The 16,093-nt window shown below is 39.1% G+C and overlaps 1 protein-coding gene across 1 annotated transcript in view; it reads right to left on the minus strand.

Moving 5' to 3' along the window:
• The window catches only part of GPR156 (G protein-coupled receptor 156), an 84,676-nt gene that overhangs the window by 27,478 nt on the left and 41,105 nt on the right, over positions 1–16,093 (minus strand). Inside the window, exons 3-4 of the mRNA XM_055435212.2 lie at positions 2,799–2,934; positions 2,434–2,544 (exon numbers count right to left, since the gene is read on the minus strand). Of these exons, the coding sequence (XP_055291187.2) occupies positions 2,434–2,544; positions 2,799–2,934 (247 nt within the window). The remainder of the gene's footprint in view (positions 1–2,433; positions 2,545–2,798; positions 2,935–16,093) is intronic.

The raw sequence follows: 16,093 nt of genomic DNA on the forward strand, positions 1-16,093 counted from the left end.
TTCAAAATTAACTCAAAATGAATCATAGACCTGCATGTATATATATAAAAAAAACAACTCTTAAAACTTCTAGAAGTAAACATAAAAGAAAAACTTTTGAGGCCTTGGGTTAGGCAAGTTTCTTAAGTCTGATACCCAAAACATGATCCATGAAAGAACAAAGTAGGAAACTGAACTTCATCAAAAGCAGAAATATCTTCTGTTTGAAAGACATTATTAAGTGAATGAAAAGTCATAAACTAGAAGCAAATCTTTGCAAATCATATATTTGATAAAGGACTATATCCAGAATATAAAAAGAACCCTCAAAGCTCAATAATAAGAAAAAAAATCAACTAAATTAAAAAACAGGTGATTGATTTGAGCAGATACTTCACCAAAGAAGATATATGGATGGCAAATAAGCACATAAAAAGACACTCAACATTGCATCAGGGAAATGAAATTAAAATACAATGAGATTCTACTACACATACTTATTAGAATGACTGACACAAATACCAACCAAGTCTAACGTTGGGAAGGAAGTGGAGGAAAGGGACTCATATACTATTGGTGGGAAAGTAAAATTGTACAACCACTTTGTAAAACAGTCATGCAATTTCTTTTAAAGTTAAACATATACTTACCATATGATCTAATCACTCTATGCTTGGTTTTTTAAAAATCTTTTTATTTTATATTGGAGTACAGTTGATTAAAAATAGTTTCAAGTGGACAGCAAAGGGACTCAGTTATACATGTACGTGTATCTGTTCTCCACCAAACTCCCCTCCCATCCAGGCTGCCATATTATGCTTAGGTTTTTAACCAAGAGAAATGAAAGTATGATATGTCTGTACAAATATTCATACACAAATGTTCACAGAAGTTTTATTTTTAATAGCCCCAAACTGGAAACAAATCCAAACACCTACCAATAGGTAAATGGATAAACCAACTGCAGTTATATCCACACACTGAAAAATTACTCAGCAATAATAAGGAAAGAACCACTGATGTAAGTAACAACATAGATGAATCTCAAAATAATTAGGCCAAGTATAAGAAAGATAAAAATACACACTGTATAATTCCACTTATATAAAATTCTGGAAAATTCAAATTAATCTACAGTGACAGAAAGCAGGTCAATGGTTGCCTGGGTACAGGAATAGCAGATATAAGAATTCGACAAGAGAGGAAGATGACAAGAGTATATGAGAAGACTTGCAGATTATAACCCACATTCTATAGTGTACACACATGTCAAAATATATCAAATCATACACTTTAAATATATGTGGTTCATTGCATGTCAATTATCTCTAAATAAAGTTATTTATCACCTGATGCGAAGACCTGACTAATTGGAAAAGACCTTGATGCTGGGAAAGATTGAGGGCAGGAGGAAAAAGTGGTGATAGATGATGAGATGGTTGGATGGTATTGCCATCCAATGGACATGAGTTTAAGCAAACTCCAGGAGACAGTTAAGGACAGGGAAGCCTGGATGCTACAGTCCATGGTGTTGGAAAGAGTCGGATACGACTTAGCGACTGAATAACAACAACAAAGCCATTTTTTTAAAAAAAGAATTAGTGTTCTAGAGACATGGATGAGCTTACTGTCCTTTAGGCAATGTTTCTCATGTGCTTGATTATTCACAGCAGAGTTTTTGATAAATATTTACCACAATTTAATAACATTTGCTAAAAGAAAATCTTGTCAGTCCAGAGAAGTAAACTCCAACTGAGTAATATGTTGGATCTGGACAGGAGCGATATAGACTAAGGGTTTGATGACCAGCCTTTGAGGTTTGGGCAGCTCCATTGGGAAACATGATAAAATGAGGGAACGTGGTTAGGATGAGACCTGATGTCAGGGACACATAGGTAATCTGGCTGCTGCATAGCTGCTAGGGTTGATTCTGTCTGAATGGATATGTTCTTCCTTGCTCATTGTTTCAGGCCCATCCTTCTTAGTACAGAGCATGGCCTTCTTGTATGGAAAAGAACTGGGCTCCAAAGAGGGGAATAATTGCTTACTCGCTATAGCTTCTTTGTAATCACTAGCCCTCTGCCCATTTTTCAGCTCACACCTGTGCCAAGCATCAGCCTCTCTGGGCATCTTGCTCTCCCTCAGGCTGGTGCCAGATAAGGGCCAGCTCACACATCCCCCAGAGTAGTACCCAGGCCTGGGATGCATATGAAGCAGAACTTTTGTTTAAAGACCTGTCTCCCAATAGCACTGACAAACAGCTGTCAAGCCTTGGAATTTATGAGGCCACATGACTCCAAGGTTTGAAGTAAGGGACAGGAACTTCAGATCATCATAAAAGAGCCACACCCAGTAATTTGGTACAAGTTTCTCTAGCTCCAATAAAAAATTTAAATAAATAAATAATGGAGCTACTGTCTGTGATCAAGCAATGTGTACTTGCTACCTACTTACCACTCTCTTGTCCGGAACCCTCTGGGTAAACACCTTGTAGAGTCGCCAGCTCTTCCCAAGAATGGGTCCAAACACCAGGGAGGTTCCAATGCACAACATGGAGAGTCTTATCTACAGATGGAAAGGGACAGAAGAAAGAGGCATGAGAGAAACCTTTGTGGTTCTCCATACATTCTGATCTGCAAAGCTTCAGTCCACAGAGGACCTGGGGCAGAAGGTGGACCTCACGGACTAAGGGTTCCAGGTTTCACCTCTGAAAGAGCCCACACCAAGGATAAAGGTAGCCAACACCCACAGGAGCAGATGATTTTAAAAATTATCAAAACTTGCATGATATTCAAAATAAAATTGAAGATTTCACCTACCTGAATGAGAGTTTCCATTGAGCTTCCCACTAAAGCACCTTGATTGTGAATCCCAAAGAGGTAACCACTACTGTAAGTCAGACAACTGCCCAATAAGGTCACAATGTTCAGATTGGGGCTAGACATCTTCACAATCCTATGGGAAACCAGGAAGAAAGACACCTACAGTCATGACATTTGGCCTGGAAGTGTAAAAAGTTTCCCTGCCAGCAAAATCCAATGCAGTCTCAGAGTAAAAGATCATAGGGAAGACTACTTTACAACCCTGTGAAAAATTGTTATGATTTATTTAAATTTATTTTCAGAAAGAACTATATTCTGGCATTTCTTGCTTATATAACTCCAAGTCTTAAAAGAAGGGCAACTTCCCCCAAACAGGTGGTATCACAGAAGAGTTAGAATTTTTCCCTAAAGTTTATGGTTGCTAAGAGACTATGCAGCCTAATGAATAAATAACTAGCAGGTAGATACCTAAGGAGATACAGTTTGGAACCTTTAAAAGTATAAGGTAAACTACTAGAAAAAAACAGACAAAGATACCACAAAAAAGAGAAAATTACAGGCCAATATCACTGATAAACATAGGTGCAAAAATCCCTAACAAAATACTAGCAAATCAAATCCAACAATACATTAAAAGGATCATACGCCATGATCAAGTGGGACTTATCCCAAGGGTGCGAGGATATTTCAACATCTGCAAATCCATACACATTAACAAACTGAAGAATAAAAACCATATTATCATCTTAATAGCTGCATAAAATTTTTTTGACAAAATTCAACATCCATTTATGATAAGAACGCTCCAAAAAGTGGGCATTGAGGGAACCTACCTCAACAAAATAAAGGTCATATATGACAAACCCACAGCTAACATTATTCTCAGTGGTAAAAAGCTGAAATCATTTTCTCTAAAATCAGACAAGAATGAACACGCTTACTATTTTTATTCAACATTGCTTTGGCAGTCCTAGCCACAGCAATAAGAGAAGAAAAAGAAATAAAATGAATCTAAGCTGGAAAAAAAGTAAAATGTCACTATTTGTACATGACATTATACTCTACACAGAAAATCCTAAAGATGCTACCAGAAAACTACTAGAGCTCATCAATGAATTTGGTAAAGTTACAGGATACAAAATTAATTAATATATTTCTTTTTTTTATTTGTATTTATTTATTTTTGTCTGTGCTGGGTCTCTGTTGCTTTGCATGGGTTTTCCCTAGTGGCAGTGAGTAGGGGTTACTCTTAGTTGCCATGCTTAGGCTCCTCATTATGGTGGCTTCTCTTGTTGCAGAGCATAGGCTCAAAGGAAGCAAGAATATTCAACAGAAAAAACACAGTTTCCTCAAAGTGTGGTACCAGGAAAATTGGACAGCTACATGTAAAAGGATGAAATTAGAACATTCTCTAACACCATACACAATATTAAACTCAAAATGGGTTAAAGACCTAAATGTAAAATCAGATACCATAAAACTCCTAGAGGAAAACAGAATACTCTGATATAAATTGTAGCAATATCTTTTGGGATTCATCTTCCAGACTGATGAAAATAAAAATAAAAATAAACAAACTGGATCTAATTAAACTAAAAAGATTTTTCACAACAAAGGAAACCATAAACAAAACAAAAAAGACAATACAGAATGGGAGAAAATATTTGCAAATGGTATAACTGACAAGAGCGTAATCTCCAAAATATACAACAGTTCATAAAGCTCAATAACAAAAAAAAACACCTACTCAGAAAATGAGCAGAAGACCTAAATAGACACTTTTTCCAGAGAAGACATAGGGATGATCAAAAGGCACATGAAAAGATGCTCAACACTGCTAATTATTAGAGTGATGCAAATAAAAACTACAATGAAGTATCACCTCACACTAGTCAGAGTGGCCATCGTCAAAAGTCTACAAATAATAAATTTTGGACAGGAAATGGAGAAAAAAGAACCATCCTACACCATTGGTGGGAATGTAAACTGGTGCAGAAATATGGAGAATAGTGTGGAAGTTCCTTAAAGAACAAAAAGTAGAATTGCCATATAAGCCAGCAATCCAACTCCTGGCCAAACGCCTGAAGAAAACCATAATTTGAAAAGATATATGCATCCTAATGCTCACTGCAGCACTATTTATAATAGTCAAGACATGGAAACAACCTAAATGTCCATCGATAGCTGAATCGATAGAGAAGATGTGGTATGTATATACAATGGAATATTAATCAGTCATAAAAAGGAATGAAATAATGCCATTTGCAGTAACATGGCTGGACCTAGATTATCTCACTAAGTCAAATAAACCAGACAGAGAAAGACAAATATCAGAAGATATTACTTATATGTGGAATCTAATTAAAAATGACACAAATTCATTTATATATAAAACAGAAATAGACTCATAGAAATATAAAACAATCTTATGGTTACCAAAAGGGAAAGGAAGGAGGGATAAATTAGGAGTTTAAGATTAATATATATACACCATTATATATAAAATGGGCTTCTCAGGTGGCTCAGCGGTAAAGAATTCGCCTGCAGTGAAGGAGATGTGGGATCAATCCCTGGATGAGGATAATCCCCTGGAGGAGGACATGGAAACCCACTCCAGCATTTTTGTCTGGAGAATCCCATGGACAGAGGAGTCTAGCAGGCTACAGTCCATAGGACTGCATGAGCTGGACAGGACTGAAGCGATTTGAGCACACACGCACACATATATAAAATAAATAACCAACAAGGACCTACTGTATAGCATAGAAAACTACACTCAATATTTTACAATAACCTATAAGGGAGAAGATCTGAGAAAAAATATGTGTAATACATATATATGTGTGTATATATGTGTGTGTGTGTGTGTGTGTGTGTATTTCAGTTTAGTTCAGTTCAGTTCAGCCGCTCAGTCGTGTTCGACTCTTTGTGACCCTATGAACTGCAGCACGCCAGGCCTCCCTGTCCAACACCAACTCCCTGAGTCCACCCAAATCCATGTCCATTGAGTTGGTGATGCCATCCAACCATCTCATCCTCTGTTGTCCCCTTCTCCTCTTGCCCTCACTCTTTGCCAGCATCAGGGTCTTTTCCAATGAGTCAGGTCTTCGCATCAGGTGGCCAAAGTACTGGAGTTCCAGCTTCAACATCAGTCCTTCCAATGGACACCCAGGACTGATCTCCTTTGGGATGGACTGGTTGGATCTCCTTGCAGTCCAAAGGACTCTCAAGAGTCTTCTCCAACACCACAGTTCAAAAGCATCAATTCTTTGGCACTCAGCTTTCTTTATAGTCCAACTCTCACATCCATACATGACTACTGGAAAAACCATAGCCTTGACTAGACGACCTTCGTGGACAAAGTAATGTCTCGGCTTTTTAATATGCTGTCTAGGTTAGTCATAATTTTCTTTCCAAGGAGTAAGCATCTTTTAATTTCATGGCTTCAATCACCATCTGCTGTGATTTTTCAGTTCAGTTCAGTTCAGTTGCTCAGTCGTGACCGACTCTTTGCAACCCCATGAATCACAGCACGCTAGGCCTCCCTGTCCATCACCAACTCCTGGAGTTCACTCAAACTCATGTCCATCGAGTCAGTGATGCCATCCAGCCATCTCATTCTCTGTCGTCCCCTTCTCCTCCCGCCCCCAATCCTTCCCAGCATCAGAGTCTTTTCCAGTGAGTCAATTCTTCGCACAAGGTGGCCAAAGTATTGGAGTTTCAGCTTTAGCATCAGTCCTTCCAATGAATACCCAGGATTGATCTCCTTTAGAATGGACTGATTGGACCTCCTTGCAGTCCAAGGGACTCTCAAGAGTCTTCTCCAGCTGTGATTTTAGAGCCCCCCAAAATAAAGTCAGCCTCTGTTTCCGCTGTTTCCCCATCTATTTGCCATGAAGTGATGGGACCAGATGCCATGATCTTAGTTTTCTGAATGTTGAGCTTTAAGCCAACTTTTTCACTCTTCTCTTTCAGTTTCATCAAGAGGCTCTTTAGTTCTTCTTCACTTTCTCCCATAAGGGTGGTGTCATCTGCGTATCTGAGGTTATTGATATTTCTCCTGGCAATCTTGATTCCAGCTTGTGCTTCCTCCAACCCAGCATTTCTCATGATGTATTCTGCATATAAGTTAAATAAGCAGGGTGACAATATACAGCCTCGATGTACTCCTTTTCCTATTTGGAACCAGTCTGTTGTTCCATATATATATTTACACATACGTAAAACTGAATCACTTTGCTGTATACCTGAAACTAACACAACACTGTAAATCAACTATGAAAGTGAAGTGAAAGTGAAAGCTGCTCAGTTGTGTCTGACTCTTTGCAAGCCTATGGACTGTTGCCTGCCAGGCTCCTCTCTCCATGGAATTCTCCAGGCCAGAATAACACAGTGGGTGACTGTTCCCTTCTCCAGCGAATCTTTCTGACCCAGATATTGAACCCCAGGTCTCCTGACTTGCAGGCGGATTCTTTACCATCTGAGCCACTAAGGAAGCCCAATCAACTATACTTCAATAAAAAATTAAATTAAAAATAAAATGAGCTTTACAGTAAAATACTATTAAAGTCTGGAGAGTTTTTCATGCACTATTTACTTTATTTGACATGTAAACTGTTTTCCTCTCTCTGTCTGATCAAGAAGAGAAAGAAAAGAGAAAGAGAAAGAAAGCAGGGACTAAAAGCAGGAAATTTGGGAAGGACTACTTCTCGTGTGATTTTTAAAAAAGTAATCTTATTTATTTATTTTTGGCTGTGTTGGGTCTTAGTTACTGCAAGGGCTTTCTCTAGTTGTGGAGTGGGGGTTCCTCTTAATTGCAGTGCACAGGCTTCTCACTTTGGTGACTTCTCTTGTCATGGTGTAGTGGTGCTAGGCAGGTCAGGCTTCAGGAGTTGCAGCATGGGGGCTCAGCAGTTAGGGCTCCCAAGCTCTAGAGCACAGGCTCAAAAGTAGTGGCACATGGGCTTAGCTGCCCCGTGGTACGTAGGATCTTCCCCGATCAGGCATTGAACACTGTCTCCTCTATTGGCAGGTGAATTCTTTACCATTGAGCCACTAGGGAAGACCCTTTAGTGATTTTTGAGGTTTCTGAGCATTTTGAAGATTATAGGGAAAGGTAGACAGAGTCTGAGACATACTCTCAGCACCAACAGAGGTTGTAGACAAGGCTCAAATGAGTGAACTGGTTAACCTAAGGGGAAAACCAGACTTAAACTGGACTGTGATTGACAGCAATTAAGAAATAAAAATAACTAGTAACAATTAAGAAGTAATGTAATACTTAAGGGTTTTAGTCTAAACAGTGTATTCTGTTGTTCAGTCGTTCAGTTGTGTCCAACTCTTTGTGACTCCACGGACTGCAGCACTCCAGGCTTCCTGTCCTTCACCATCTTCTGGAGTTTGCTCAAACTCATGTCCATTGAGTCGGTGATGCCATCAACCATCTCATCCTCTGCCAACCCCTTCTACTTGTGCCTTCAATCTTTTCCAGCATCAAGGTCTTTTCCAATGAGTTAGCTCTTCAAATCAAGGGGCCAAAGTACTGGAGCTTCAGGACTTTCCTTTAGGACTGACTGGTTGAATCTCCTTGAAATCCAAGGGACTCTCAAGAGTCTCCTCCAACATTACAGTCTGAAAGCATCAATTCTTCAGTGCTCAGCCTTCTTTATGGCCCAACTCTCACACTCATACATGACTACTGGGAAAACCAAAGCTTTGACTATATGGACCTTTGTTGGCAAAGTAATATTTCTGTTTTTTAAAAACGGTGTCTGTGTTTGTCATAGCTTTTCATAGTATATTATGCATAAACACAGTATTTATACTACTAGTCTTTTGGTAATTATACTTATTACGCTCAGTTGCTCAGTTGTGTCCAATTCTTTGAGATCCCATGGACTTTAGCCTGCCAGGCTCTTCTATCCATAGAATTCTCCAGGCAAGAATACTGGAGGGGGTAGTCATTCCCTTCTTCAGGGGATCTTCCCGACCCAGGGATTGAACCTGGGTCTCCTGCATTGCAGGCAGATTCTTTACTGTCTGAGTACTTATACCTTTATTTTAAAATAACTACTGAAAGGGAAAGCATTCTTATCTATGTACCTGGATTCCCTGACTGACCACCTTGAAGACCAGAGCCAAGGCAAAACCAGCTATGTACTAGAGCCTATTTTAAAGATTGGCAAAGTATTTATCTGGGAGGCATTAAACAAACAGTTTGACAGTGCAGGACCTAAAACCATCACAACTACCACCAGCCCAGCTTGATTATTTCATAGTAAGCAACATAATTACGTACACATACACAAGAATACCAAAACTCTGCCAGAGACTCAAGCCCCAAGTATAGTCACCATAGGCCAATGACTCTAGTTGAGCTCTACCTAGTCTTAGAGTAAATACCTTGATTTTTTTTTCTCCCTCCAAATGTGAAAACAAACTTCATGTATTTCCCTTGTAAATAGGGGATAATAATAATACACACTCTCCTCCTCCCAAACCAAAGAGTTGTGAGGGCTGAGGATTCAGTGAGGCAATACAGCCAAGTGTGTGGTAGCATGGACAGGTAGGTAGCAAGCACGTTACAAATACATCTGATGATGTTATTAATCTCATCATCTCCCAGGCTTTAGAAACCTGGGAATCACCTTTTGCTTCTTCCTTTTCCTTCTCCACTTCTTTCTTTATCACCTTTATTCAATCGGTGCGTTTCTTTCAGTTGTTATTTCAAAATCTCTCTGAGCCGTCCCTCATGTTCTATTCTTACTGCTGTCACATTTATCCAGATTACAGTCATGTTAAGAGAAATGGAACTTGAGTCAGGTGTGAGATGGGAATCCTGGCTCAGCCAATCACAGTTGTGTGACTTTCATTGAGTCATTTAACTAGTCTAGGTTCCTGATTCCTCATTTGTGAAATGAAGATAATATCTTCTTTCTTATGTACCTACAGGGTATTGTGAGGATCAAATGAAGTTTGTGCTAAAACTCCTTGAATACTCTAAGGCAATGCAAAATCACTAACTGTTAGGTTTTTTGGTATAAGCTTCAGCTCTCTATAACACCAGTTTTTCCCTGTCCTAATATATCTTGTACATTATTTTCACATTTATCTTCTTAAAATATCACCTTCATCACTTAGCAAGAGAACTATATGTATAAAGAACAATTTTCTATTGTTCACCTTAAGTCTCCTGTATCCCTGTTTAAGATTTAGCCTTATCCTACCTATCCACTTACTAATAGGTCTACATCCTCAGTCATCATGCTTTTAAACTGTGGGCTGAGAGTAATTGTCCCTAGTTTCTTTGTCTTTTCCCATAAGGGGGAATATCTAGTGAATGTGCATATATGGTAAAGTCGCTTTAGTTGTGTCCGACTCTTTGCGACCCAATGGACTGTAGCCCTCCAGGCTCCTCTGGCCATGGGATTCTCTAGGCAAGAATACTGGAGTAGGTTGCCACGCCCTCCTCCAGCAGACCTTCTCCACCCAGGGACTGAACCCATGTCTCTTATGTTTCCTGCATTGGCAGCTGGGTTCTTTACCACCAGTGCCACCCAGGAAGCCCATGTGAGGGAATACTGACTACCAAAGGAACAATGATTATCAGCAGCTTCACAAAGCATTTGTTAAAAAAAGTAATACATCAGGGAGACCAGTTCTGACACTGACTTAGAAAACAGGGCACTGCTGGCCAGGATTGGCCACTCATTGCAGTCAGTAGCTTGGGCAGTGGTACAATCACTGGGTGGTCTCCTACAAGACCAAGAAATGAGGCTGTTCTTCCCCATAGCCTCATGCAATCTCCTAGGCATCAGCCATGAATATCTGATGAGGAGATTTTCACCAAGCAAATGGCCAGTTTTCACAGCCACACATCTGTGTTGTCTAGATCACTGATTGGTATTTCTTTCTTAACTCCTCTCTGGACCATTTTATGTGAACACCACTGTACAATCAGGTCTCTTTTGTGTACTTCAGTACTGCATGAATCCTGATTTAGAATTCCTCCCTCTCTTGATTTAGTTAGGAGGAACTCATTTTAGTGTTGTTGTTTTTTTTTAAAAAAACCAAAATATACATTACATAGGCTTCACATCTCAAAAGTTGATGCAAATTGATTTTCAAATGGACATGTTATGGACTTATATATGTATGTTTTTATAATTTTCCTAAATAGTTTTACTGAAAACTTACCTCAGGAAAAAAAAAATGAATGGAAGACAATTTATCTGTTTTGTTTGGCCAAGTTAACACCTGTGAAGTCACTGAAAGGTGAATCATCTCCAATTGAGCAGGTGAATTATGTAAGTCTGGAGAATGTCTTTGATACTTTAATAGGAATTCAACTACTAATGTCATTTATATTTTTCTATTGAACTAAAAGATGAAGCCTGTATATGTTGAATATTTTAATCAACTACAACGATAATTTCTGCACAGCAAGAAGATTTAAATATTATCTACTTATAAATAACCAGTCTCATCTAGATTACCTGTTTCATTTATAAAGAGATAAAAAGCCCAGATGGGGTCCTTGATGGAAACAATGTGGGAATTTTTTTTAAGGATTTTATAACTATCTCATTATCATTTTTTTCATTTATTAGTTGGCAGTACAAGGCAAGAGTTTTCTCAGTTCTCGAGTAAGGTCTCAGTACATAAAGGTAAATATCCATCTAAATCTGTAGAACCTGTATAAGCCTGGATTACCATTTCAATAATCTTTAATGAATTTAGATGTATAAATAGCATCCACCAGCTCAGAGTATGATGTTTTAAAAATCTTAATCAAATATCAGTGTATGACCTTGGAGTTTCATTATACTTGGCATTATGGAGACTGACTGGTCATCCTGAGGTTTCTTCTTACTGATGCTAAGGACAGAGTTTGGAAACATGGCCTGTGAAAGGAGCTAAGGTTACTTCTGAGCTTGCTGTGACAATCAGAAAACCTTCCTATAATGTCACAGGGCCATGCTTTCTAAAATGCTACATGAATTTACATAAATGGTACTGAGATTTAAATATATCTAAAACCAAACATGAATATCTTTCCAAAAAGCTTTTTAACAAAACAATTAAGATTAAATTGTGAAATTTATTGAATTTTTTTTTAATCCAGTGTTTTTGATCCATGCTACAATGGGATTATAAATCTAACTCATCTGGGTATGTTCCAAGTGACTTTATCATAATTTTATCTGTTGTGTTTCAGCAAATGTGATCATTTAATGTATTAAGCTTAAAATCTGAACCCAGTTCTGGACATGGTCAAACTAATATTTGTGTGACTTGTAGCTATTTATAGTCAAACTTTGTGTCATAAAGGTGAGAGCAGCCTGGCCCTTATTCTTTCTCTCCTGCCTGGGCCACCATCCTAGGAGACCACCCTAAGAGATTTCATTAACTTTTCAATTTTAAGAATTTAAATTCTTTAATTATAACAACTGCACTTTATTCCACTTTCACATACTCATCCCCACGGGTCACACCCTGGGTCTTATGATCATTCAAAATGGTTCCACTTCAGAAAATTTAAACATACTCCACTCTTTGATCTCAATGAGTCCAAAATTTAACTCCTAGTTTTCCTCTCAACCTGTTCTTACATTCTTCCCCATCCCATTCAGATAACAGCAACTTCATCTTTATATTTGCTTGGACTAAAAATTCTGGAGTCATACTTAACTCTAGCTCACCTCCCACATCCAATCTGTCATGAAATCCTATTAGCTATATCCCTTAAACATATCCAGAATCCAACTACTTCTCACCACCTCTGTTGCCATCACCCTTATCAAACTTTTGCAATTTGGATTACTGCACCAACCTCCTAACTGGACTCCCACTGATTCTACTCTGGATCTTCCCAAAGTCTATTTTCAACACAGCAGCCATACCAATCATGTCACTTCTCTGCTCAGAACCCTGCAATGGCTTTCTGTCTAACTCAGAGGAAAAGCCAAAGTCTTTACCAGTCTACAGTGCCTTCACATTTGGTCCCTGCTCTCTACCTCATTTCCTACTTCTTCCCCTTGCCCATCCAATGCCACATACCTCCTTGCTATTCCATGAAAACACCAGGCATTCTCACACTTTAAGGCTTCAAAGTGATTGTTCTCCCTGCCTGGAATATTTTAATTCACGTATGTGTGTGGTTCATTCCCACTCTCCTTTCATGTCTTTGTTTAAATGTCACCGTTTCAACCTGGGCTATGATGATAATCCCACTTAAAATCACACTCTTCCACCAGACTCCAAATCCTTCTTGTCCCACTCTTTTCTCTCCAACCCCATCCCACCATAGTCCTTTTCACCTTCTAACATGTTACATAATTTACATATTATAACTCTTCTTATTTAACGACTTCTCTTGCCAATTAGGTCTTCCCTGTAGCTCAAACAGTAAAGAATCCGCCTGCAATGCAGGAGACTCGGGTTCAATCCCTGGGTTGGGAAGATCCTCTGGAGAAGGGAATGGCAGTCCACTCCAGTATTCTTGACTGGAGAATCCTATGGACAGAGGAGTCTGGCGGGCTACAGTCCATGGGGTCACAAAGAGACAAAACTGAGCGACTAACACTACCACTTGCCAATTAGAACAGTTCATGATGTACTCCCAGCACTGTAACACTACCTCACATATTGAAATTACTCAATAAATACTTGATGAATGAATGAGTGAATCTTCTGTCCTCAGCCTTCTACTCTCATAAGCTTACATCTAATACATTTGCCCACTGAAGCCTCTGGGCTGCCAGTTCCTTGGTTCCTTAGCTTCCTCACAGTCTCTCTTCCTTTCTCTAGTCAATTTCAAACCTCTGGTTAATTATCTGAACTGACTCTCAACAACACTCAATTCCCTTTCCAAATAGGACCTTTTGGTGCAACCCAACAAAACTCGCATCAAGAGTACAATCGACTGATGTTACTCAGCCATAAAAAGAATGAAATACTGCCATTTGCAGCAACATGGGTGGACCTAGAGATTATCATACTAAGTGAAGTAAGTCATACAGAGAAATACAAATACCATAGATCATGCATATGTGAAATATAAAATATGACACAAATGAACCTATCAATGAAACAGAAACAGACTCACAGACATAGAAAACACATATATGGTTACTAAAGGGGAAAGCAGGGGAGGGATAAATTAGGAGTATGGGATTAACAGATACACACCACTATCTACAAAACAGATAAACAACAAGGATTTACTTTGTAGCATAAGGAAATGTATTCAGTGTCTTATAATGACTTATAATGCAGAGGAAATTGAAGCTGTACACTGGAAACTAACACAAATTGTAAATCAACTATAGTTAAGTTAAAAAATTACAATCCATTGTTTCATATCTAGGCAGCTGACTGCTGGGGGAGAATATTGTATAACCTTGTAGACTGTTGGCACCAAAATCAATCAGCCAAGCTTATTGTACTACCAGTCAATCCTTTTATTTGTTCTATGAGGTATTTCTTCATATTTTCTTTGTGAGTGACTTACTTCACTGGACTCAAAGAAATAAGAGCATGTGCCTGTCTGGACGATGCCCTCAGTCTAGGCTTGGTCCCCTCCTCTTTGTCCTTATACTATCCCAGGATATATGTACATCAATACAATTGTCATGTTATATTACAACATTTTCGTTTGTTCCATTAGACAATTTCTACTCCTCAAAAGCCAGGCTATTTCTTATCTGTCTGTATCTCAGTCCCTAGTACAGGCTTTGGAAAAATGGCAAGTATTCCATAACCATTTGTTAGACAAATGAATGAATTCACTGATGGACATGGAAAGCCCATTGTCCTCTTCCTTCATCTCATTTTTCCCTGGCATTTCTCTCCTCTGTTAGGTGGATGGATGAGGCTCTCCTCTGTCTGAAAATGAGTCAAATGGCCATAAAGCAGCAGAGATCCCTGACAGTCAGAGGCAGAGTCTAGAGCTGGTTCAATGTTTGTATGCTAAGATAAAAGGAGTACATTTTGGGTAAAGGTAGGAGTTTTAGGAGGATCCCTTTAGTCCCTCCTAGAATGGCTGAAAACTCTCTGGCATTACTGAACACAAAAGGGAAAAGATATTTTAGGTGCTATGGACTTCCACAGACACAGGGTTTTAACCACTTGGAAAATCCCAGATACCAAATCCTCATGGAAAAGCCTTGTCATCTGGGTGAGCCCCTCCTCAGCTTTCCCTCTCAGTATGATGCTGAGGGAGTTTAAAAATAAATGAGAGAAAGGATCCTAACCGGGGTGCTTTATAGCTTTTTGCTCTCCCATTCTTTGTTTCTAGGAAAGTGCAGCATCTTGGAGGTGTGTATACTCACACAGGCACACACATGTGTGTTCACTTGTCTCCAATGAAATCAGGCCACCTGAAAGATTCCTTTGCATTGGCTGAATTCCCCCAGGAAATGCTTTTGTCCGATATATCTCTTACATCATGTGTCGAGAGCCATGTAGGCCCAGTGATATTTTGACAGCCCTTGTCAAGCAATTGATGGATAAGGTCTCATCTTCATGACCACACAGACTAAAGGATCTCAGCTGACATCCACTCAGAGGTTAACAACACGCATCCCATTCTGACTTCAGAAAATCTGCTGATCTTGATTTGCTGTTGCTTCTAGCTAGGCTGCAATGCATGCCTTCTCTTTACATCCTTGCAGGCAGTCAAGGGTGTTTTGTCATGAACTGAAACACTCAGCCCTGCTGCTTCTCCTGAGTAAGCATGGCCTCCCTAAATCTGCCTGCTTTCCTGTAGTCATAAGTCCTTCCAAGCCTTGTGTCACACGGAGAAAGCAAACTCCCTACCGACAATTCTGTCAGTTCAGGCCTGTATTCAGCACTGAAGCTAGAGAGGAACTGGATAAATAAGGACATCCTGCCTGCAGAAGAACTAAATGGTTAGCAGTGCTTCAACCTGATGAAATCTAAGGCCCTTTCCAGCTCTTCCTTCTCAACTTATTCCAGAAGCAAACTTCTTTTCCCTGCTTCTGGCTTATTAATATATCCAGTCATACTTTGCATTTCTGCTTCTCTACCTTAAGTAGGAACAATAGGCTGACCTGGTTACCAAAGATGCATTAGAATTTACGTTTCAATCAATCAATCAAAAATATTTAGCTATTAAATGCAAAAGAAAACTTGGTAAATATCCTGCCCCAAATTTCCCTTTAACAGATGACCTTAGTGTCTCCATGTTTTATTCATTATTATCTTCTTAGTGAACTTTCTGCATCAGACACGAATTCAACAATTCTTAAATATCCACTTGTCAAGGTACG

Source organism: Moschus berezovskii, chromosome 1 (assembly GCF_049115385.1).
Source record: "Moschus berezovskii isolate FMDL1 chromosome 1, NW_MosBer_1.0, whole genome shotgun sequence".
NCBI classification, from domain to species: domain Eukaryota; kingdom Metazoa; phylum Chordata; class Mammalia; order Artiodactyla; family Moschidae; genus Moschus; species Moschus berezovskii.